The 24,569-nt window shown below is 36.0% G+C and overlaps 4 protein-coding genes across 5 annotated transcripts; 3 read left to right on the top strand and 1 right to left on the bottom strand.

Annotated features, from left to right (window-relative positions):
* Positions 1 to 7: 7 nt before the first annotated feature.
* LOC131770438 (glutaminase kidney isoform, mitochondrial-like) lies at positions 8 to 13,860 on the top strand. The gene is made up of 20 exons (XM_059086150.2): positions 8 to 220; positions 1,466 to 1,541; positions 1,750 to 1,871; positions 2,408 to 2,537; positions 3,288 to 3,367; positions 3,853 to 3,949; positions 5,024 to 5,090; positions 5,866 to 5,924; positions 6,080 to 6,112; positions 6,519 to 6,577; positions 7,236 to 7,302; positions 8,089 to 8,139; positions 8,254 to 8,343; positions 8,648 to 8,734; positions 9,153 to 9,284; positions 9,846 to 9,941; positions 10,270 to 10,331; positions 11,004 to 11,080; positions 11,576 to 11,639; positions 12,175 to 13,860. Exons 1-20 carry the CDS (start codon positions 84 to 86, stop codon positions 12,275 to 12,277), a joined length of 1,689 nt encoding a protein of 562 aa, XP_058942133.2. The 5' UTR covers positions 8 to 83; the 3' UTR covers positions 12,278 to 13,860.
* LOC131770439 (small ribosomal subunit protein bS1m-like) lies at positions 13,840 to 15,806 on the bottom strand. Its single transcript, XM_059086152.2, has 2 exons — positions 15,491 to 15,806; positions 13,840 to 14,225 (listed from the first exon to the last, which is right to left on the bottom strand). Exons 1-2 carry the CDS (start codon positions 15,796 to 15,798, stop codon positions 14,057 to 14,059), a joined length of 477 nt encoding a protein of 158 aa, XP_058942135.2. The 5' UTR covers positions 15,799 to 15,806; the 3' UTR covers positions 13,840 to 14,056.
* A 132-nt stretch (positions 15,807 to 15,938) lies between these two features.
* On the top strand, positions 15,939 to 21,579 carry LOC131770479 (heparan sulfate 2-O-sulfotransferase hst-2). 2 transcript variants are annotated; one of them, XM_066167833.1, is made up of 4 exons: positions 15,939 to 16,064; positions 16,591 to 16,883; positions 18,782 to 19,355; positions 19,825 to 21,579. In XM_066167833.1, the coding sequence occupies exons 3-4, from the start codon at positions 18,815 to 18,817 to the stop codon at positions 20,484 to 20,486; spliced, it is 1,203 nt and encodes a 400-aa protein (XP_066023930.1). In that variant the 5' UTR covers positions 15,939 to 16,064; positions 16,591 to 16,883; positions 18,782 to 18,814; the 3' UTR covers positions 20,487 to 21,579. The 2 variants fall into 2 exon arrangements, with proteins under 2 accessions (XP_066023930.1, XP_058942171.2); XM_059086188.2 differs by lacking the exon at positions 15,939 to 16,064 and having other exon boundaries at positions 16,539 to 16,883.
* A 1,302-nt stretch (positions 21,580 to 22,881) lies between these two features.
* LOC136281154 (heterogeneous nuclear ribonucleoprotein 87F-like) lies at positions 22,882 to 23,238 on the top strand. The gene has a single exon (XM_066167378.1). It carries the CDS (start codon positions 22,882 to 22,884, stop codon positions 23,236 to 23,238), a length of 357 nt encoding a protein of 118 aa, XP_066023475.1.
* The last annotated feature ends 1,331 nt before the right edge of the window (positions 23,239 to 24,569 follow it).

Below are 24,569 nucleotides of genomic sequence, written 5' to 3'. Positions count from 1 at the left end.
ATTTTAGAGCCTGGAAGAATATGTGATCATCTTTCCCCGAATACATCAATGATTGAAAGGTTAAGGACCAAAATCAGAAGACCATGACAATGTTTATACGTGTGTGTCAAAGATCTGTAGCCATAGACGGCTGCCTTCATCTTCGGCGGGCATTTCGAAAGTGTACGTGTTTCTTTGGACCATTGTCGCGGTATGTAAACAGCGCCAGTGGAACACACAGGTTTGTCATGCTGATCACTAACCATTTATAATTACCATCATATACAATCGGTGATATTTTTCGTTTTTTGTCAACGATTGTAGACTTACAATGTTCTTGTAAAGGTATTCGTATAGAGGAACCTCACCATATCAAAGGACTACCCCTATTTTAGGCCAGTAATTTCATTGATCTGAGTAAGTACGTACTATCTGAATTTCACCTATATATAGCTTGTATCTAATCATCATATGATCCCAGCAGTATGCAGGACGCCTGTCATATGAACTTCGTTATGGACCTCGCTCACCGTAGAGTCTCTGTGGCTCAGTGGTAGAGCATCGGAGCCTGGAATCCAAAGATCTGAGGTTCGATTCCTCATGGGGACTCAGAATTTTTTCTTTGTCCCACGTTCGTGACAGGACGAAAAATATCTGTCTCTATCAGTACCTTTATTCTCCAACTTTCCATTAAAAATTTCCAGTAATAATATCAAGAGGAATCTGCCAAACAATCAAGAGCTTCTTTTGGTGGTGATTATTTCCTTTTTTCTCCTGACCTTGGTATTTGATTCAGAGGTGATGCTGTAAGGAGAATTTAGATACCCTGCTGTCTCGGTTAAATAAGTTCATTTTACAATGAGTAGGTTTTCAATCTTGGTATAAATCAAAGCATACTTCTTGTATAATTTGCATCTAGGCCTAGTAATGATACTTTATGGTCAATACTCGATCTCCCATAATCATGACTAGTTTGCTAATTAAATTGAATTACTTAATAATATATATATTCCAGAAATTAAAATTTGCCATAAATGGTTTTTATGTTTATTGATATTATTATAACCTAATATTAGTGATAGATTATATTTGGTTTCATTTCTCAGATATTTGATAATTGCTCTTTATTTTTTGGGGATCTAGATGAAAATCACTCTCTGATCTCTTTAATTTTGGTTTGGCAAGCTGATATGAAGGGTTTTTTTTTTGGTCAATGTATCCAACCCCACAGTGTCCAAACACTGTAGAGTTAACACATCTTTGGTTTTACATTTTAGGGACAAACAATAGTTTAATTCTAATATAACTGCAGGAGGGGAAGGGAGACTATATACATAGCACCCCTCCTTAAGCCCCCGTAATGCTGCTAATAAAACAGCCAAAAATGTCCAATTGAATCAAGAGGGGTTGATAGGTCTTCCACCCTAATTTGTATAAAAATTTGAGATGAAAACTCTAAAAAAGGAATTTTTTTGTTTTTAATTAGTGTTTCAGATGGAGATGTGATATACCAAACCTTCAAAAATGAAGATGGAAATGTTTCTGTAGCAAAGTTCATAGCTGTAAGTTTTATTGTAAAGTATGTATTTTCCTGGATGCAGGTGCTTGCAATATGTAACACTTTTCATTTTCTTTTCTCTGAGATTAATTTTCTTCAAAACCTTTGTCTAAGAAGAAACAGCATAGATCACAAGCTGATATACATTTTAAATTATGTAAAAAAAAAAACAGATTTAAAAATGTCTCATACATTGAATTTCTTTTTTTAAGGCTCTGAAAGAAGCTGGTTTTAGAGTCAAGGATCGAAGGCTACAAGAAACAATGGCAAACTTTGCACAGTATTTACAACAAGAAAATTTTGAAGGATTTGTGGATGAGAAAACATTCAGAAGGTATCGATTTAACATTTTTTTTTCAACTTTTAATCTTTTAAATTAAAGTAAATTCAACTCAATTTATCAATTCAGGAAGGTTGAAAATGTTGGGGTTTAATAAATAAGTACTGAGAAACAAACTGGAGGCTTTGATAAATCAAAATTCTGTGGATGAAATTTATTTTAAAGAGCAATAATTACACATGACATGTTTGGTCCTTGATGAGAATGAATTTTAAAATTATGACCCTTGAACAGATTGGTGGCCTGAGCCCCCTAAAAGGAACTTTTAAATTAGCCCTGAGCACCTTAATATCAGTATGTGTATTCTCCATACTGATCTCTTTTGTACATTTCCTATAGCATTGGCAAGGAGAAATTGATTAAAACAATCAGACAAGTTCTTCTTTAGCAGGCAATCATTTCCTTTAATTTCATGACCTAATGTTTGATTCAGCAATGATATATTCATGACACTTACTGTACATTTAATGACTCAGACTGTTTGATGGACTTAAAATTAGTTTAACTTAAATTACTAAATTTCTTTTCAGATCAATCAAAAAGAATATTGTCCTAATAGAGAAAGCACTTCGGGGAGATTTTGTGATTCCAGAATTTAGTCAGTTTACAAAACGTATCGAGGAAATATATCGCAAATGTAAACCAAACAGTGGAGGAAAGGTAATATTTTATGGTCTCCATTTTTAAAACACTTTTACAACCCTAATAAAGTAATGTCCTTCATTAAAACTAGAGGTGATACAGGGATGTAGTTTAACTTTTGTAGTGATGTCCAGATGTCTATGTCAAACGTGGCACTCTAATGATTGAGTCAAAACCATTATGTTAAGTATTAATACATTATTAGTATTGATTTTATGTAATTTTTTGGGCATGTTGCATCCTTGATTGCAACACTGTGATGGTCTATTTTGACCAGAGATAAATTGAAAACACAAATTTAAATGGACCAGTGAAGTCAAGCTAAATAAATTAAGTAGGTTTCTCTCATACTGGTAGTACCATCAATACAATCTCCCACAAGTTTTCAAACACCTCTCTTGCTTAGCTTTGTCTTCTTAGAGTCTCTCAGGATGACTATAGCAGAACCCCATCTGTCTACTGTGGGGAGACTGCCAACCTTAAATCTGAGTGAAGCAAGAATCTGATAATTCACTTTTTAGCCAATAATAATTAATAAGAATAAGTTGGGTAATAATGTGTCTCCTTGAGTTATTAAAATCCCTTTCATGCACAGTGAAAAGTAAAGTCAATAATACCTGCAGCTGTGTGGTCATCTCTCTAAGGAGCCACCTTCTCCATGCTTTGATTGTGTTGCTTTTTCCTTAGAGCCAGTAAATGTTTATGTTATTTATTATCAATCAATAACTGATTCCTATCACTAACTAATTTGTCAATTTCCTTCCATAGGTTGCTGACTATATCCCACAGTTGGCAAAGTTTGATCCTAACCTCTGGGGCGTGGCTGTTTGTTCAGTTGATGGGCAGAGGTGCAGTAGCTTACTAGTTTTGTACATTCAAAACTTATTCCAAATTTTAGTAAATTGTTTCTGTGGTTGTAGATGTTGAATATAATATTTTAAAATATAGGACTGATAACTAATTTGAAAGTCTGTTCTCCCTTATTTTAAGCATGATAGGTAAATTAAAGTTTTCAAACCTGGAGACTAATCCATTTGCTTTTGGAGTTTTCAAGAATTCCAAGTAATTTTTAGGCACTAATAGGAGGTGCTGAAAGTGGTAAATTTTAACCAGTCACTGCCTGAAAAGGGGAACACTGATTTTATGGAAGATAATTAATACCAATAATTATACCTGATCTCATGAATGATTTATATTTCTAGGGAATAACAAGGATTGTAGAATAAGTAAGTAATAGGAGAAGATATGAGGTTGAAGAAAGAGAAGTTTATTATTAATAATATTCTATTCATTTGATAATTGATAAATATATAGATCTTTTGTCTTTCATAAGGTTTTCAATTGGAGATGACAAAGAACACTTTTGTCTTCAGTCAGTATCCAAATGTCTTCACTATCCAATAGTTTTGGAGGACTTAACAGCAGAAGTGGTGAGTAGAAAACTTGATCTATACACCAGCTATCTTCATTTTGATAAAAAAAATTCTCAAAAACAAGTGACTTCATTGCCCCTCAGAACAGGATTAAAAAAATGGGAATGTCAAATACTTATTATAAGTAGTAATTGTAAGTCATGATCATCATTACTATAATTTTTACTACTAGTAATTAATGGAGCCTGAATTTACTTAAAATTTACTTACTATTTTTTTTTAATGAGTAATTTGTGGTCACATTTGGTTTCTTGGTAGATTTGTACTTGTTCAGTATTAAAGTGAGATCTACAGTTTATAAATACATAAATGTACATGTAGCATATAGTGAGAGTAGTCCAAATGTAGTAGAGGCTCTTAGTGTTATGAAGGGTAAGCACTCAGTGGCCTTGATGGTGTCATTGTCATAGGCTGGGTTTAATATCCACACCCAACCTCTGTAGCATGAAGTGACTATTGTGTGAGTGTATCTATGTCTTCTGAATGGGATTCTGAGGCATTGCAGATTCCTCCCCCCCCCCCCCCATCCCTCAGGAAAGAGCATTTGTCAGTTTCTTTCTGGGTAATATCTACTTGTACACCTAGCTAGGCCCACCCCTTTTCATTTTCCATCCTTCAAAGGACTGGGGCCTGATTAGAGGTAGGTGCTGAGGGAGTAAAATGACTTGCTTCAGAATACACCAGACAGTGACCACACCAGACAGTGACCACACCAGACAGTGACCACACCAGACAGTGACCACACCAGACAGTGACCACACCAGACAGTGACCACACCAGACAGTGACCACACCAGACAGTGACCACACCAGACAGTGACCACACCAGACAGTGACCACACCAGACAGTGACCACACCAGAAAGTGACTAAGTGACTACACCAGACAGTGACCACACCAGAAAGTGACCACACCAAAGGGTAAATCTGGACCTCTCTTCCATCCAGAGTCACCATGTCTGCCACAAAGTTGCTCCTAAAACTGATTTAGAATTAATGAATTCAAAGTAAACCTTCTTCACATTTAAGTAAGCTTCTAACTGTACATTTGAAAATTAATTTTTTTGAACCAGGTGCACAGATATGTAGGACGAGAACCCAGTGGTCAAACATTTAACTATTTACACTTGAATAGCCAAGGTTAGTATTTAAACTGAGACTGGGTGACATTTGAATTAAGTCTTTGAATTGGATCTCTGCAAAATTCTTAAGTAGAAAATGCATGCTTAACCCTTTCACTCCCACAAGTGACCAAGACAAAATTTCTCCTTACAATATCAATACAATATCAAGCAGGCAAGTGATGAGAATAGAGAAGAATATCAATCATGGGATGATTAGTTGATCCAATACCAAATTCTCTGAACTAACATCATATGAATTGTATGGCAGGTAGTACAGAGAATTACCAATTAGATCTTGGGAGTGAAAGGGTTAAAAGTCTAGATGAGGATGTAATACATGTCGAAAAGGATGACACAATGTGCAAATGACAAAGGCATGAACCAGGTGCCATTACTGTTGACAAGTGCAGTAGATTGTTTACCCTTTCACTCCCAGAAGTGATTAAGATGTTACTTCCCCCTATACTATCTATAAATTATCCATCAAATAGGTAATGAGAGTACTCAAACTTATCAGGTAGAAATTGTTATCTTGAGCTAACACCAAATTATCATAACCAATTTACATGTACAAGGAAAGGTGTTGCAGCGAGAGGCAAGAATTAACAATCAGATCTTAGAGGTTAGATGGTTGAGCCAACTGGTAACAATGTGAACCAAAACACCAAACATTATCACAAGATAATTATCATGATTAGATTACTAGTAAATATTTGTTCATAAATGTTTGAAATAGGTAATGCCATGTTTTTCTCTTTGTTTACTCCACAATTTGTTTGTGCATTTTGCAGACCGACCCCATAATCCAATGTTGAATTCTGGTGCTCTTGTTCTGTGTGCACTTCAAAAGGTAGTGTTATAATTAAAGTAAGAATTGGTGGCTGAAGTTACAAGTTATTATAATTATAAATAATTTGTAAGCATAGATATGTGCCTTTTACAAAAAAATTTCAGGCTCTAAATAAGGTGTCTGCTATGATTTTTTTTTTTGTGGTGATTTTTCAGCCTGAATGGCCATTGGCAGACAGATGTGAATATGTGAGTATCATTCACATTATCCTTGATTCTATTAATTGATTGAAATAACTTCAAGTTTTTATAATAATGTAAGTGTCAAGTCCACCTGCAGAGCAAATTTAAGGGATAGCATGTTTGAAACCATATGGAACATCTCAGGCCCATGAGTAAGTCTTTACTAGGTTGTGGTTGTGGTGGAGTGCTCGTGGGCATCATATCTGGATCATCTATCCGTGAGAGTATTCCCTGTTAAAGTAACTAGTCAGAACTCAGATATCAGCTGACATGGGCCATTTGTTTAAGTGTTCAGACTTTTTCTATGTCTCTAACTATTGATATAGCTAGTGTTACCTACTTTCAGATGAATAAGCTAAGGACAATAAGGCATCATTTTGTAACTTACAATATGTTGTTTTTATATTTAAAGGTTCAGGAAAAATTTAAACATATAGCTGGTGGGGAATACATTGGATTTAGTAATGCTACGTAAGTTATGTTTCTTTGTTCAGTCATGATAAAAATTGTTATGGTTTAATATAATTAGTCATTCTGACTACTTATCATTGATTCCTCTATTAATAATATCACTATGTCTCAATAGGCCATTTTTGATGTATTAAAACTCAAACTTGGCTCTGAGGCAAATGGGTGAATAAAACAACAGAGATTAATTATTCATCCTCAATATGATTTCTTTTGTTTTTATTATTCCCCCAAGCCTCTGACAAAACTTCAAATTTTAATATATCAGAAATGGTTTATTGCAATCAAAACAAAATTTCCCAGTCATCTCAAAAATATGAAAATAAATAGTGAAAAGAGACAGGTTTATAGGGTGAAGTGATGAAAAGCTATATTATAAAATTATAATTGTTATTACTATAATAATCATTATGATGAGGAATTATTGGATGAGGTTTAGCATGATATCATGAACTATCAAAACTGAGGCAGATAACATTAACATGAGATTATTATCAATAATTATTATAGACATTGAGAGACTTCCCTCACCAATATCAATACATCACATGACTGTCATTGCTTGAACCTGAGTAAACTTCTTGTGATCTGCTGTATTTCATATGATTATCAATTCATTACTACTGATTTTGGTGAATAAATTAATTTAAAATATTTTTAGCTTTTTATCCGAGCGTGAAACTGCTGACAAAAACTATGCTCTGGGATACTACATGAATGCTCACAAGGTTGGTGGAACATACATGATGCATGGAAATACACAGCAAGCTCAGTAAAAAGTTAGAATACAAACTAAGTAAAGTTCTTTGTAGAGCAGCAGCCAGGCAGAAATTTGGACAGACCTTAGTGAAATTGAAAATTGTCTGATACAACAAAACTGAACTTTATCATAACACTAAACATTAACCTAATCTGTTTAAACAAGTTGTAATTATTGATAATTAATTATTAACTAATTTTAATAAATTATGATATTCATATATATATATATATTGCAATTATAAATTTAAATTAGAGCCTATGTATAGTACAAGCTGGAGAGTCAGGTGAGGTTAAGCCAGGGCCTACTTTCTACTTAACCCTTGACACCCTAAGAGTGACTAGGATCTACTTTCTCCTTACAATATCACCACTGAATCACACATTAAGGTCATGAGAGTAAAGGAAATGATCACCAACTAAAGAAACTCAATTGTTTGAAAAATTCTCCTTGTCAGCACCTTAGTAAATGTACAGGAAACAGTATGGAGAATATAAATACTGATGATTGGGTGTTAAGGGTTAATGAATATTAGTGTTGCATTGAATTGTGAGTATAAGCATGAGCACACTCGCAAAATTGTGCTGCTTGTTACTTGGTCCCATTTTCATGGATCTCTACTTTAAGGACCAACAAGACCAGGAATAAATATGAAATAAATAACAAATTCCAAATGCTGTAAAGATGGAGAAGAGTCACTAGATATTAACTGTGCCAAATGATATCAGTTTGATTTTCTTCATTTTTGTTGAAGGCTTTTCCACCTAACACAAATCTGATGGATACTTTTGAACTCTACTTTCATGTAAGTATCATTTATTTTACGGACTCAGTGTAGTTTTCTACATACACTGGATATCTCAATTTCCCCAGAATTTCAACTGTGATTAATTCAAATGGCAGCAAAATTTTTTCGTAGACTTGCTCCACAGAAACAAACTGTGATGCTGGTAGTGTTATGGCAGCAACCCTGGCAAATGGAGGAATTTGTCCTTTGACTGGTGAAAAAGTAATCATTATGTTGTAATTTTTAAAATATGAGAACTTTGTGTATTGATTACAAGTATTTCATTAATTAGACTATTATTTATAATTCATTTGTTAACTTTTTTCATCCAAGAAATTTGTGCCAAGGGACATTAGCACTTTCCCCTGGCTCTTGGTGACTGTCTTATCAGCAAAAATTGAAAACTTATTGCCAAATTACTTCTGCCACTTCAATAAAAAATCAAGAGGAGTGGATGATGTTTCGTTTTAGTGTATACAGCAAAGTGGCTTTGTCAGTGGTTGAAAACATGTTTTTATTCTTACAGGTATTCAGCTCACAGACTGTACAACATACTCTGTCTCTCATGCTCTCTTGTGGACTGTATGATTACTCTGGACAATTTGCCTTTCATGTAAGGAGAATAGTCAATGCACAGAGGAGATTTTATTAGTTTATTAGCAATCAAATTCAGAAAACTTTGAACACCTGAAATATTTTATTTTCAAAAACATTGCGATATGACTTTTTTCACTAGGAATTAAGACAACATGGAAGTCAATTTAAGCCACAAAACCACAAACTATTTTCAGTTACTGCCTACAGTTTTGTTATCTTCTGCCTGCAGGTAGCTTATTTCCGTAGCACAACTTTAATTTTCAGAAATATTTCCATGGCATTCTGATTTCAGTGTAGAGACACTGAGATTTTCAAAGCTACATTGTATTGATCAGCTGATCCAAAAAATTTACTAACAAGATCCTTAATTGGCTTCTAATCTGACTTGTAGCATTTTCCTGAATTTTCTCAATTGCTTTTTTTTTTTTTTTCAGGTAGGCTTGCCAGCCAAGTCAGGTGTAAGTGGTGCAGTCTTGATAGTTGTGCCTAAAGTTTGTGGTATGATGGTCTGGTCCCCACCACTGGATGATCTAGGTAACAGTGTCAGAGGAATGCAGTTTTGTAAGGTAATGATAATAATGAAGCAAAGTTAATGTAACAATTAAAAGCTCCATGTGCACAGAGCTTTCATGAAGGTGATTCTGGTGATCTGGGTGGAATTTTGTGTCATGGGGGTGAGGAAAAAGAGAGCCTGCCACTATCCTTACATTTCAAAAAAGGGGGTGGACTTGTGCTCTTGCCACAATTCCTTTTGCCCTCTTTGTGTGAAATTCTGCATTCATCTCTGATCAATCAATGTTAAGGAGAATTGTGTTGAGTACAATGATGGTGAAGATAATGCTGATGATAATTACATAAAGACGATGATGGTGATGGTAATTACATGATATTAACAGATTAATAATTAATTTTGTTGTTGAGGATAACAGTGATGTTAGGTCAAGGATAACAATTAAGAACAATGATGACAATTGTATTGAACTACATGTATAAGAGTGACGAGGATAAATTTACAGAGTATTGAATGGATATGAATGTCTTGATTGAGAATAATACTCTGACAATCTGTTCCAGTAAGTTTGATGGGAAAGATTCTTTAGAGGCTGTGACAACCATATATTTTGCAGGAACTTGTCAGCTTGTTCGATTTCCATAACTATGACCTGAAGGGTGCTTCATCAGGTAGAAAACTGGACCCTCGCAGAAGAAAGGCTGAAGTACAGGTACAGTTTGATCAAATTATGATTCATAATTTGAACTTAGGTCCTCTGATAAAACTATAGTTTGCAAAGGCAAGGAGTAACTGAATTTTAAAAAGAAAAGCAAACTCTGATAAAATATTATGTACTACTATCATGTTTGTGTAAGTGCCAAATTCTAAAGGACCAGGAAGTTTTATTAATATTTTAAACAGTATTTATTTAGTTCAGGTTATTTGATTGAAATTTAATTCTAACAATAATTTTACTTTCTGATGGAATCACTGTTTACATTTTTAAGTAGAATTTCATGTACAAAGAAAATAACTGAATGTTGAATTTTTATCATCAGGGAGAAAAAGTTGTTTCTCTTCTTTATGCTGCAAGTTATGGAGATGTAACAGCCTTAAGGAGGTGATGTTGATGGCTTAGAGTTTTATATTTAGTAATGATAATGGTGATCCTTTTAAGATGATATACAATATCAACATATTACATGAATTCACATTTACCAATATCATGGCCATTGCAATTGGGCAGACACTATACTTACAACATACACTTTATCATTCTTACTTATTTTATATTTTTTTTGTACTCCTTCTTTTTGTTAATCCATACTTATTATGCTCCATTGAGAGCCATTACACTCAGTTAACTACGACAGTCCTATTGATTAAAATTACATGACTTTGTAGCATGCCACATATTGTGAATTTGTCAAATCATTCTATTTTTTTATGACTGAATTCTGATATTTTAAACTTCAACATCAAAAATAGCCATCATATTGATGGTACAAGGCAAAAATCTTTGTAACTTTACTTTGTGGAGATATTTTGTTAAATGCTGAATTTTAAACATCAAAATAGGGCTATAGAGAATGACTGTATATAGAGAGAAACATTGTTTCATGCATTCATTCACTAGAACATGACAAAAAAAAAATTCAATCGAAAAGAGATGCTTGATTTTACAAGTAGCACTTGGTAGTACCATTTTGGAGAACATTTTAATTATACTTATGCATGTGTACATGCACATTAGCTAGATTGAACTCAAATTTACCTCTGTCAATGGTTTTAGATATTATCTGTCAGGCACAGACATGACTATGCAAAACTACGATGGAAGGACAGCTTTACATGTTGCCGCTGCTCAAGGTATTGAGGGGGAAAGAATATAATTTTCAAGTAGAGCAGATCTTTATAGATTTTTTTTCTTCACTTGTAAGATAACAGTGGTACAAAATATATAAATGGTAAGGAAAATACAGTGGATAATTAATATTTTTTTAGGAGAAAAACACACTGAGGTTTAATTTATAGATACAGCCAAGCCTTATAAAGAGAAGCTCTAAAAATTTTCTTCCCTGCTGGTCTGTGGCTAATCAGTAGAATTAAGCCCTATTGGATAGTCACAGGGTTGTGTACTTGGAGGGGTCACTTTAAAAATTCTTCACGTTGAGATCTTTTCTTTTATCTTCCAAATTCCAAAAATATATCATTATGTAAGCCCAATGAATAACAACAACAGTCTTTGGCTGGGCATGTAAGCCTTCTCAACAAGAAGAAATGAGGTAGCAATATTTAGATGATACCCATGATACTGGTCATCTGTCAACCTGTTTTTTTTTTCTTAATCTTTTGTGTTGATAGGCCATCAGGAGGTCATCAAATTTCTTCTAGAGAAATGTGAGGTTCCAGTTGATCCAAAAGATAGGTACAGGAGGACAAGAATTAAATTCTCTTCATTTACTTTTACTTTTCTTGGTAGTAAATTGACTATGAATTGTACATGTAAAGAAATAAAGGTTGTGTTTGTACTGGAGCCAAGTGGCCAACCCAGCCACAGCTTACTGCACTTTCCTTAGCATGAAGCGAAAAGGAGTATGCCACTCCATCATAAGGTAACCCCCCATCCCCCACCCCACCCCCTTCATCAGGCTCTCCTAACAATTGGGAAGGGGGAGTGGTTGTGCTCTTATCCACTTTGTGCTTCAGAAACTGCTGTTAAGCATGTGCGGTTATGAGCCTCTAATGTCAAAGACTTAAACCCTATCTTTGATTGTCTTATACAAATTATATCTGTTTATTCTTTTCTGTATTTTAACACCCTGGAAAAATTTAACAGAAGTTTGAAAATTAGTGCATTACATAAGCTTCATGGCAAACATTTCCTATCAAGTTATCTCCTTCAAGAATTTTCAAAGCACAAATGGCAAGCAGCTTGTTAATAGAGGTGAATTTCTTTTTAGGTGGGGATTTTCACCACTTGATGAAGCAGTGCGATTTGACCATCAGGCCTGTGTGGACCTGATAAAACACCATCTTCAGTTACAAGGAAAAACTATTCAATAATTGGTAGAGCCTTGTGATACATGAAGTTGACCAAAAGGATCAATTCCTAGGTATAAAATATGAGTTTAAAAACCATTTTATTTGTAAAATTTGAAGTGACCTCACTGAAATGATATACTGCATTCCTAAAATAAGCGCTTATGTTCTCTAATAAGGGCCTTCCCCCAAAAAGCACCTTCCCATGAATAAGTGCCCACCCCCTAAGGTCATAATTATCAAACAAGTGCCTCACTCCTCCTCCCTTTCTCAAATAGCAGGGATGAAAGGCAAACTTGTTTCTATTTCCACCTTGTTTATAAATTTTCAAGCTTCAGTACAGAATAATAATTGATTAATAAGCACCCTCCTCAATTGGGGGCATCCTCCTTCCAATAAGTGCTCCTCCTCTAGGCTGAAATTTTAAATAAGGGCCTGAGTGCTTATTCACAAATTACGGTGTGCACCAAAATGCATACAGCAATACATTATAGAGAACAGTTACTGGTAACTAAGTTATTTTATTTATCATTCAAAGTTTTAAATATCAACAAACAATGTAAGGTTAAAGGTACTAGTGTGAAAAAAGGAAAGTTCCTTAATGCAAGTGTGTTGCAAAAAGCAGGTATTATATCCAAGTAAGGATAATTATATATTTTTGAGAAATTTGCTTGAAACTACAGAATACCAAATCTTAGCCAGTTTTATCCCAAAGGGAACTTATTTTTTTAAAATGGAACTGGGTCTCACGATTATTACAAACTTATCATAATTGACAACTTTCAAAGACAATGAAATTAATTTAATCACATGATAATATTATTAAGAGTAACATTAATATATAACATAATCTGCTTTACAAAGCATCCTCTCTACTGAATGAGGGTTTGATCATGGCTAATACATACACTGCAGCTGATAGTCTGTTGTACTTTACTGAACTGAACCATAAAGTATTTGTGTTATTATTGGTCAATTTAACAGGCCATATTTCACAGTGCAGCCTACTAAATTAAAAAGCTACAGAGAAATTATTAATATCTCACTAACCTTGTTTTCTTGGTCTGTACTCAAAATACCAGAACCTTATATTTTCCACTTAGACTTATGGCCTGCATGCTTCATAATTGCCACTCTTATCTAAATGAACTCATTGCATGGGACTCATGTGAACACAAGCTATTGTCTAATGATAATAGTGGCAACTGTTTGACATCATATAAGCCAAAATGGCACCTGGGAAATCGAGGCATTAATATTGCTTCCATTTAGTTACAGTTCTTATGCATTTCAAGTTTTTTCCCAATTTTCCAAGGGGAATCTTCATAGAACAAGTTATTGTCATCACTTTAACAGCAATTTGTCCTGAAAAATTCCCTTAACCTCTAAGAGTGACTAACATCTAATTTCTTCTTTCAGTATCATCCTAGAATCAAACATTTAGATAATGAGAGTTAAGGAAATGGTTATTGACTAAAGAACTTTATGTTTGTTAAAGTCTCACTTTTCTCGTGAGTACTGCAGGAAATGTAAATAGAATAGAATGCATACTTAAGTTAGGGTGTAAAGGTTTGTTGTGCAGTTGCAATTAAACGTAATTTAAGATATTTATGTTACTCATATCATTTTCCTGAAGTTATTATTCAGTTGTGGGCAAGTGATGGGAACCCAAGTCTCTACATAACCATTCATTTCAGCCACATTAGGACATAAAAACAAGATAGGAAAACATTGAAATGATTCACAAAATATTACTGTTACATTAATGTTATCAAAAATTATTGTGGAGAATTTCACAAATGATCAGTTGAGTTCCTTTTCCAACACACTGTATCTATAAAGTGGATCCAACTTCCCCTCTAGAGTAGCATCAGCCTCGCATAATGTTATGTGTCTGGTTTGACCAAGAAAATGTTCTGCAGCTTCCAGTTTAATCAGTTTTATTCTTACCAGGTCATCCACATTGTAGTAACTGAAACAAAAACAAAACAAAACAAAAAAGAAAGCATAAAAGCATTATGAATGGAACTGTGGCATTTAACTCTTAACTCTTACACTCCCACGATCTCATCAGTAATTCTCCTTACTATCTTCTATACAATTCTTATGATGTTAGTTTGGTGAATTTGTATACTTAGGTAATCACATGATTTCGAGTGCAATTTGGAATAAATAAGCACAAGTAAATTTTTTCAAAGACTAACAAAATTGCACGAGCCCATAGGGCGAGTGCAATTTTTGGTCTTTCAAAAAATTAACAAGTAATTTTCGATTTCCTCGGCAATTCCCTTCTCTGAACACCACTTTTTCCAAACCGACAACCAAAAAGCAGCGCCTTTTACAGTGTTTTCATTGTTTAAGCTGTTTTTCAGCTGTGGTGGTGAAAGAAAACCTACTTAAAACGCCGGCCATTGTTTCGCTCGCAAATTTTCAAATTTTCAAATTTTGTTGCAACATCCAAGGCTCACATTTGATTGGCTATATGTGAGTTTCTTTGATTACCCCCCCAATCAGACTGTCTGATTTGTTTCTTTCTTTGCACTGAATTAACCTTCTTCTGCACTGAATTAACTCTCTTCTGCACTGAATTACCTGAAAACTGCATTTATCTTAACCAATCAGAACTGAGTAATTTTTCCATGTATATTATTAGGTATTATATCAACTGATAATCCCCTAATTGATATTTTCTCTGTTCTCGTCACTTATCTGCTTGACATTTTATTGATTTTGTGAGGAGATATTTTTTCTTGGTCACTTAATGAAGTCAAGGAAAGTTAAAAAAAATCAAACACTAAGCTAAATGTGACATCTAATTACTCCTTAAAGTGACACAGCTGGACTACACTTAAAAGTCATAAAAATAATAGAAAATGATCACAAACTAAGAATATTCTGGACTGTTAACCCTTTAACTCCCAGAGGTGATCAACATGAAACTTCTCCCTATAATATCCTTACATTATCCTGCAAATAGGTGATGAGTATATTCAAACTTATCAGGTAGAAGTTATCTTAATCTAACACCAAATTCTCATTACTAATTTGCAAGGAAATGTGTAGCAGCTAGAGGGGAGTTAAAGAGTTAAATAACTTTTCCTTGTCAGTATCAAAGGAAATGTAAAGAGAACAGTATGGAGAATATACATTTTGATTCTATAATTATGGTATCACCCTACCCCTTCAATTAATTATTTTCATTTCTTTTAAATTCAACGGCAAACATCATGTTTATACCTTGCTCTGTTTCTCCCTTCCGTACAAACCGCGTGAAACTTCCAGCCAAAGTCTATATACAAATCTTTTTTCGCACCGTTGTCCACGATGTGCGTTATTTTCCCAGCCACTATTTTTCCTTCAGGTCGACCCAATTTGACAAACCTAGAATTCCTCAACATTTCTTCGAAGTTTTCGTCCTCTGTACTTCCAGTTACGCTAGAATATGGCCTTATGCTTACATTTGTGGAAAGAAGAATGGATCTACAGTTGCATCGCAAATATAAAAAACTAGATGCCTTTCTCAAGAAACCACATGAAGCCGCCATGTTTTATAACTGCGAGGCAACCTAGCAAATGACCAGGTTACATAGCTTTTATTCCTTACCAGTCCTTGCTCCTTGCTGGGCCTACCTCCAGTCCTCGTCATTCGGGCTCGTTTGGGAGTAAACATAGTTCGGAGGAAACTGTTTCATTCTCATGCAAGAAAAAGATTAAAAAAGAAATTGACAAGAGTAGAATTTCACTTTATCAAAGAAACTTAGAAGCAAAAAAAAACAAAAAGACAAGCTAAAAGTTTGCCATTCATGGAAAGGTTAGTTATGTAATTTAGTATTAAAAGTTCTATGCAGGACCCCGTACCTGTAATCGGCTTTCTGCCTCGCTGCTGCAAGGGGAAAAAAAGCAAACGGCTCTAGGCTTAGGAACAAATGCACCATAAATGCCTGAAAAAATCTGTCTAGAAACTTCTCGATTTTTTTCTCATCATCATCATCATCATCAAAAACTCTCGCGAAAATTCTATTTCATTTAAAAACGTCCTAAAATATTCCAAATATTCACCTTTTCACGAGCATGGTACAAAGAAAAAATTCTGAGTCTCAACTAGGAACTCAGATCTTCGGATTTCGCACGGATGAGATTTCTTCGAAAGAAGTTCGATTCCTTTTTCTTTGTCCTACGCTCGTGACAAGACGAGAAACATCTTTTTTATTTCTTTACCGAGCTCAAAACTTATCATTTCTCTCCTACTATTTGTCCGCCTTTTGTTAATAGTTAACGCCTGAGCGGCCGACAAATGTTTATGTAAATTTACTCAGTTTATTATATTGGTGTTGTAGACGTTTTGAGACTGAAGAGCAGGGGGAAAACACTCAAAGTCGGGTCAACACACCTTGCTTCAACGGAATAAGTCGACATAGCACTGGTTTCGATGAATGCTTCCTGAGACAAGCTATCAATCGGACTAGCGCGTGGCGATCGAAGCAAAAACTCAACGAGTAATTGTGTCAATTATTCTCGAACAATCAGAGTAATCCTGCCAAGAGAAGGGAGACGAAACATAAGTTTTCGCAAACGTCGACGAGTATCCTCTACGTAATACAAACGAGTGGAACGCCACTTTTTTTAAAAGGTATGTTTCTCTTGTTGATATTCTGATATAGGATCGGAGCGGAGTGACAACACCAACAAAGTAGACTTTCGTCTGCAATTTCTAAGAGTGCTGTTAAGTTTGAAGTAAATGTATAGAGTACCGCGACTGTCCAAATCTCTTTAATCGTCATATACTAAAGAACGAGATACCTAACAGACAATGGTCACCGTATTCTTATCCCGTGTGAACAAAAGAATCTGGTACGATCTCAAACATGTGCATCAAGTGAGTCACGAGATGCATGTGATATTTACCTCTCATATCCTTCAAATGATTCACAAAACTAAAATAGCTCTGGTTGTTTTTAAAAGCCGTTTCTTCAACAAAGCACTAGTTAAGAATATTTTTTCTTGACGTTTTAGATTTTGAAGGAGTTTTCACTATATTAGAAATACGTTTGATCGCAAACGGAAACGTAGAACAAACCGTAATATCTTCAAGTGGATAAAGGCCAACATCCTGTATTCAATGAAATTTACGAAATGCGTAAAGAAGCTCTTTATTAACAGCCTTTGGCGACAGCAAAATGTAAAGGACTGAAAAGCTTGCTTGACTTAGACTAAAAATAGTTTCAACGACGGTGAGGGGTATTTGGATAATTTGGTTGTATCAACTGAGAATGAAATAATAATGTAAACTGGCCACCGTAGCGGACATTTCGCTTTGGCGTCATCCGCCCTGAAGAAGGGCTAAATCCATGAAACGTCAGCTTCAGAAACTCTTTACGGTGGCTAATTTATATTATCAACTCAGTTGAGAGATCCAAATCATCTTGCTTTGACATCAACCATATTTGGCTTCGGGCAGCAATTTGTTCGGTAGTCCACAAGAATCATAGCAAAATTTTTCAAGTCAGCACACAATGAACGCCTCAACAAAAGTGTGAATTAAATTAAAGTATGTGTAAACATGATTTTTTAAATTGTACGTCAAACTTTCGCCATGATAATTGTGGGTCATCATTTTATTGAGATATCTGCTCTCTAGGTCCGCTCAATCACATAATTCGTGAAGGAAGGGAAAAAGGTTGAGTCAGTTTCATTGTAAATTATTTTGTAAACGCACAGCCGCGCAAGGTTCGTCGTAATGTCCTGGAGACGATTTTCACAGCGTTATGTTATAAAGTCACGCAATGTTAGATTGCGTGACCTCAAAAAATCACATCTTTTTACAACGGTTAAATTAGTTAAGTGGGGTTAAATTACTTTAAACTTAATTTGTTAGCTTGAAATTATGTTCTCTGAAGTTATCTGAAGGGTTACATGGCCCAATGAATATTTTCTAAGTCTAAAATATCTCCTGATGGTGAAAGTGATGACTGAGCTAAGTGAGCTCTTTCGTCTCTTCGTTCCTTTGTTCTTTCGTTTCTTCGTTCCTTTGTTCTTTCGTTTCTTCGCTCCTAAATTCCTTCATTCCTTCTTTCCTTCTTCGTTCCTTCGTTTCTACGTTCCTTCGTTCCCTCGTTCCTTCGTTCCTTCGTTCCTTCGTTCCTTCGTTCCTTCGTTCCTTCGTTCCTTCGTTCCTTCGTTCCTTCGTTCCTTCGTTCCTTCGTTCCTTCGTTCCTTCGTTCCTTCGTTCCTTCGTTCCTTCGTTCCTTCGTTCCTTCGTTCCTTCGTTCCTTCGTTCCTTCGTTCCTTCGTTCCTTCGTTCCTTCGTTCCTTCGTTCCTTCGTTCCTTCGTTCCTTCGTTCCTTCGTTCCCTCGTTCCCTCGTTCCCTCGTTCCCTCGTTCCCTCGTTCCCTCGTTCCCTCGTTCCCTCGTTCCTTCGTTCCTTCGTTCCTTCGTTTCTTCGTTCCTTCGTTCCTTCCTTAATTCTTTCGTACCTTGCAAGAATTTACTTCCTCTTTACTTTTAACATGTTTTTTTCTCTTCTCACAGTGATACGAAGGTCAGCTTCCTTCATATGATTTTATGGAAATTAAATGTACGTTCGTGCAACATATCAAAAAAATCTGGTTGTTTTTTATTGTCACTTTGTTCCTTTGCGGATGGGTCATCATTGAAAAACTGGACAAACCTAGCATAATAACACCTTATTTTTATGATCAACAAAAAGATAACGTCTATAACAAAAATTCTACATCTTGGCTTGAAGAAGTCACCGTATATGACGTTAAGCAATGGCAGAAGAAATTCTACACTTCGCTGGCTAGAATACGAGAAAAACCTCCAAAAGAATGGAAATCAAGTGTAACCAGGATTATGGCTTATAATGTGTACACTCAAGGGTTGTTGGACAATTTACGACAGTTCAAACTGCCAAGAAATGAACTTGGACAAAGTGTGCACATTGGCGCAAATAACGGTTTGTTGCTGTTTCCAGTGGTAGCATCATGTAAGCCCATATTACCTGATGTGGTTCTTTATAACAGGATATTTAAGACCGGAAGTGAAACGACGGGTGCGTTGTTTGGTTTCTTAAGTTACGTGATGGATTATCTGTACACCAAACGTGAGTATTTTTTTGTAGCAAACTACTTAAAGTGTTCATGACTTGTCATAGTTTGTGGTCATTATTTCATTATCTTCCGCCTGGTAGAAAGAGGGGGGGGGGGGGAAGGGGGTCGGAGAATCTTGATTGTATCACGATAAAATTTACTTGATCTTCCCCTGAGCCACTCAAACATGTTTATGATCTCCCCTCATTGGCAGTCAATTTTTTTACAGTTTTTCCTGTATATTCTGTTGGCGACGACTCAGTGATACCCATCTAAATCCTCTGAAATTAGTGTCGCATGCAACAACCAACCAGAATAGAGATACATAGAGATAAGATCTAAGAGCTAAGGAAATGTATTCAAAATAATTAACAGAAAATGCATACTGAGGCTGTGTTAATGGCGCTGGTTTTCGGTTTATTTATTGTCCGTTGTGACCATAGATATTAATTAGAAGCTGCGTTTGTTCTTACTTTATGACAGAAACAACAGAAGATTTCTATGACAAGGGCGTCTCTGCACCATATCCAATGATTATTGAACGTAAAGTCAGAGGAAGTCGAAAAGTGCTTTTTAATGCACACTTTTTCTTCAGAAACAACTTGGACCTAGAATTGCGTTCTCATACTTACATTAATCAAGTTCGAGAGCCAGTTGCAAGATTTATATCTCATTACTCTTACATGCGAAGTACAAACCGACCCAAGGATAGAATACAACAGATGATTGACAGCGGCGAATGGAACGAAACTATTGAAGAATGTTTCGAGAAACAAAGCCAAGGTTGCAGACGTAATGTCATGACACGTTTTTTCTGTGGAACGGACAGATTTTGCAAGAGCGACGCGCCTAACGCGCTCATTAAAGCGAAGAAAAACATTTTACAACATTACGCTGTTGTTGGTTTGCTGGAAAATTTTCAATTAACTTTAAAAATTCTACAAAGGCGACTGCCCTTTTTCGTGCCAGTTGTACCAAGGAACCCCAGTGAATTGAGAGTCAATGAAGGTGTTAGAGGCAAGAACGTTTCCGTTAGTGAGGAAATGATTTCTAAGATAAAACGAGCAAACTGGGCTGACATGGAACTTTACGATTTTATAAAAGAGATATTTTGGAAACAGGCACGAGCTTGTGGGCTGTCTTAGCCACTCAGCTCTCAAGATTTAATCAGGAATTCTCCCCTCTTGCTCTCATACGTCACCTTGTAAACTAGTAATGAGAAATGATACACCGTTGGGCTGATCAGTTTGTCTACACTCATTACTTACTTGCAGCATAATTTTTAATAGTTTCGGGAAAAGGTGCATTTTGATCTCTTCTTGGAGTGAATGGTTAACCAACTCCTTTCTGAGATATTATAATTATTTATTTTGTAGCTATTTGTATATGCAGATATATATATATATATTATGAGAATTATCGAAGCAGAGCAATTATTCGGAATATACGTCGCATAACTCACGAAAGAAATAAATTTTAAATTTATTTTTTTTATTTAGTATGTGAGCCGTGAGTAGTCAGTTTAGCGAACCATATTTCACAGTATGGTCCGCTAGATTGACATATAATAATTATTATTACTTTTTCTCGGTCCCTATCGTAAGTTTCGGAACCTCGGGGTGTTTTCACTCGGATTTTTTGCCCGCGCGTTTCAGACTTAGACTATATATACGAACGGAAGAAACACTATCCGTAATTTACAGTATGAATCGTGAACTCGATTAGTGAAAGGTACAGACAGTTCAACTTTCTTTACGGGAATTTTTAGTGTCTCAATTCCTTGCAAGTCTCAAGCTTTTGGAAACAGATCATATGGTCTATTCCTATATGGCAAAATATTTTCTAAAATGGAATTTACACTTTCGTCAAAAATGGAAAGTTTCTGATCCTATCCTGTTACTGTTTACTCTCAGATTGATTATTGTCATAGAGCCTTTGTAACTATGGCAATCATTTCTGTCAGTAGCAAACTGGATCAATGGCGAAGCATGGGACCTTTTTTTTTTTCAGCGTTCACATGATCATGATAGGAAATGGTTTTCTAGTCCTAAATTGATTCCGAAAATATTGATTGCAAAAGTGCACTACAACAAATTTTTGCGAATCAGTTTCATACAAGGCTTCCCCATATAACAGCTAGTTATCATTGGTTAGGTGCACCATGGGCAGATTATGTTCCGGTCGCGTTTGAATTTGAGAGAACTGGATCGAGAGATAACGCCAGCTTTGTGTTTTAGTATGTCAGGCAAAATGATTAAAACGAATCTTTTCTTAAATGCTGACGTCACAACTCATTGTAATTATAAATGTTTTCTTCGTCGAGACATCTAGACCTTTATACGCATAAGCAGCATTTCTACTTTCCGCTTGCTGGTCAGAGAATATTAAATTAGAAGCTATATTTTGCAAATAGTGGGATGACGCCGACGAAAAATTAAGATGCAAACAGGAGAGGGTTATGTCATTATTTTTCTCAAAGTTACAACAAACAAACATTCCCACTCCGCAAAACGTGACCCCTCCCCCCTTCCCCCCCAACAAAAAAAGGTTTCCAAGTACTCTCAGGCAGAAAACTTCGCCTCATCCAAAGTTTTTTACTTTGTTTTCTTTTTCAAATATTAACAACAAACAGAACAGTCCATTGAAGAAAACGGAAATGACAATCTAACTTCTCGAGTTAAAAAAAACTCGTTACACTTTTGGTACGAATAATGTCTTTAGCACATCGTTGAACAACAGATCGTTCAACACCTAGATTCACTTACAACAATTCCTATCTATCGAGCGCCGGATTCTTTTTCCATCTAAAATTCGTCTTCTTCTTCCTCCTCCATAATGTCGTGAAGAGGATTAATTTGCATATAATTTTCATCCCAAGACTGACTCATGTAGTGTTGCCGAAAATTTCGAGTTGGTGAAGTGATACCTTGTTGACGCTGTGGTTTCTTGAATAAATTAGTCAGGCTTGGTAAAGTGCTGGTATTACTCTCTGGTAAACTTTGCTGCTAGAAAAATACAGTATTTATCAAACACCTACAGTTAGAGAACGGTCATTATTTGTCGCTTGAGAGTGGGAAAGGGAGGTTGACTGGGTGGTAGGATTTTGGTTATGTCGCCATAAAATCCCCCTTTTAAACCCTCCCCTCCCCCCCCCCCACTTCTTGGGCTCTTTAGTATTCGAGTGTTCCCCCCCCTATTGGCAGGCATTTTTCATTTGTCCCTTCTTTATACTCTGTTGCCGGTGATTGATCCCTTCTCCGTCCCCCTAAAAACCGTATGATCCCTGCTAAAATCCAGTCTCCCCCGCCCTCAGGTGATAAATAATTAATGATACCTAAGTGGTTCATTAATAATCGCCTCCATTTGCCGCGAAAATGTGCTTGGATATTTAGCCACAGAAATTATCTGTGTTATGAAATGAAAATCTTCAGTTTCATAGTTCTGTTTTTAATCGTTGTCTAGTGACCTTGAGGGTTGACTAACTTTGACCGTGCAAGTGCTTGCCATGAGATCAATGTAGGTATCATATTGGTATATAGGATGTACTTAAACGAGGAATGGGGAATGGGGAATGGGGAATGGGGAATGGGGAATGGGGAATGGGGAATGGGGAATGGGGAATGGGGAATGGGGAATGGGCAATGGGGAATGGGCAATGGGGAATGGGGAATGGGGAATGGGGAATGGGCAATGGGGAATGGGCAATGGGGAATGGGGAATGGGGAATGGGAAATGGAGAATGGGGAATGGGAAATGGAGAATGAGGAATGGGGAATGGGGAATGGGGAATGGGGAATGGGGAATGGGGAATGGGGAATGGGGAATGGGCAATGGGCAATGGGGAATGGGCAATGGGGAATGGGGAATGAGGAATGGGGAATGAGGAATGGGGAATGAGGAATGGGGAATGAGGAATGGGGAATGAGGAATGGGGAATGAGGAATGGGGAATGAGGAATGGGGAATGGGGAATGAGGAATGGGGAATGGGGAATGGGGAATGGGGAATGGGGAATGGGGAATGGGGAATAGGGAATGGAAAACGTGGAATGGAAAATGGGAAAATATTTTTTTAGATTAAATGTTTATAATAGGGAATGTATATTTTCAGTGATGATTATCGATAACTACGGCATTTTTAAACGTTATATGGCTAAATAAAAGGAATTGAAAGTAATTAACGATCATGAAAGAAGGTAACTCGAGTTGTTTCGTCATTTTAGTATCTGAACATAGGCAAGTAACTAGTTATTTCACAGATATTCAGAAGTTCAGGAGTTGGTTGAATCACATGCAACCACTATTTATACAAATTACCTCTTGAGACATCTGGTATGAACATTTAGCTATAACCTAAGTGGCCACTAAAATGTAAAATAACTTCCTCATATAAAACCAATATATTGCAATTTTCGATATAGTTTTTTTTATTAGTTTTAAGTAATGCATGTGAACCGTTTGTATTGGCCTCAGTAAAGAAGCTCCTCTTTACAAATATGTGATAACACAAATTTGCACGCTATGATCTGCATGACGAGGGTTCGTCATACCATGCTATAATCAGCCCTCGGGAGGTGATTATAAAACTAAATTTTAGGATCGGAGAGCGATATTTTTTCGCTGGAAAATAGACGAAAAATATGAAGAAAAAGATGTTATTAGTTATTTAATATAGCCCGAGTAATTGGTTTTAGGAGATGTTTAAAAGCACCTCTTACCACGACTGTGGAAGCTGTCTTCTGTTTCTTTTTATCTGGTGTGGTTTTGGTACCCTTTTTTTGCGGCTTTTTTGAATTAGCCTGCTTCCCCTTTGGATTGATAGGTGGGGCATTTGCTCTCGTCTTTCCAGTGTTTCTCTTACCAGACGGACCAGGGTTCAGACCAGGCCGCCCTGCCGCTCTTTGTCTAGTGGCTCTCCTATTACTTTGAATCAAAGGTTAAAAGAGAGCACGAGTCATTCAAAATATACTCGGAGAGCGCATCGTATTTTCGTCTATTTTGCATGGCCTCAGAACAATGTCTCTAAGGCCTCGGGAACGAAAAAATTGAAAGCTAAAGAACAATTTTATTGGTTGTCTTTCAACCAGACTCAAAGTAGTCACAACAGTCACTCAGAGCGAAAGAAAGATCACAAGAAGCCAATAAGAACTCAAGGTAAACGCATGCGCGCAACCCACAACATCGTAACGCGACCGCCAAGTTAAGCTGCAATAAATTAAGGTTTTCATTC

The sequence above is a fragment of the Pocillopora verrucosa genome, chromosome 5 (genome assembly GCF_036669915.1).
Source record: "Pocillopora verrucosa isolate sample1 chromosome 5, ASM3666991v2, whole genome shotgun sequence".
In the NCBI taxonomy this organism is placed as follows: domain Eukaryota; kingdom Metazoa; phylum Cnidaria; class Anthozoa; order Scleractinia; family Pocilloporidae; genus Pocillopora; species Pocillopora verrucosa.
This window is presented reverse-complemented; position numbering and strand designations above follow the sequence as displayed.

What these genes read in the sequence shown, in the direction of transcription:
- LOC136281154 (XM_066167378.1), top strand. Translation starts at nt 22,882, where the DNA reads ATGTACTTAAACGAGGAATGGGGAATGGGGAATGGGGAATGGGGAATG.
- LOC131770438 (XM_059086150.2), top strand. Translation starts at nt 84, where the DNA reads ATGACAATGTTTATACGTGTGTGTCAAAGATCTGTAGCCATAGACGGC. An exon ending in CTTTTGAACTCTACTTTCAT is followed by an intron (nt 8,140 to 8,253) that starts GTAAGTATCATT and finishes ATTTTTTCGTAG; the next exon opens with ACTTGCTCCACAGAAACAAA. An exon ending in ACATGTTGCCGCTGCTCAAG is followed by an intron (nt 11,081 to 11,575) that starts GTATTGAGGGGG and finishes TTGTGTTGATAG; the next exon opens with GCCATCAGGAGGTCATCAAA.
- LOC131770479 (XM_066167833.1), top strand. Translation starts at nt 18,815, where the DNA reads ATGGAAATTAAATGTACGTTCGTGCAACATATCAAAAAAATCTGGTTG. An exon ending in GGATTATCTGTACACCAAAC is followed by an intron (nt 19,356 to 19,824) that starts GTGAGTATTTTT and finishes ACTTTATGACAG; the next exon opens with AAACAACAGAAGATTTCTAT.
- LOC131770439 (XM_059086152.2), bottom strand. Translation starts at nt 15,798, where the DNA reads ATGGCGGCTTCATGTGGTTTCTTGAGAAAGGCATCTAGTTTTTTATAT. An exon ending in GAAGGGAGAAACAGAGCAAG is followed by an intron (nt 14,226 to 15,490) that starts GTATAAACATGA and finishes TTTTTGTTTCAG; the next exon opens with TTACTACAATGTGGATGACC.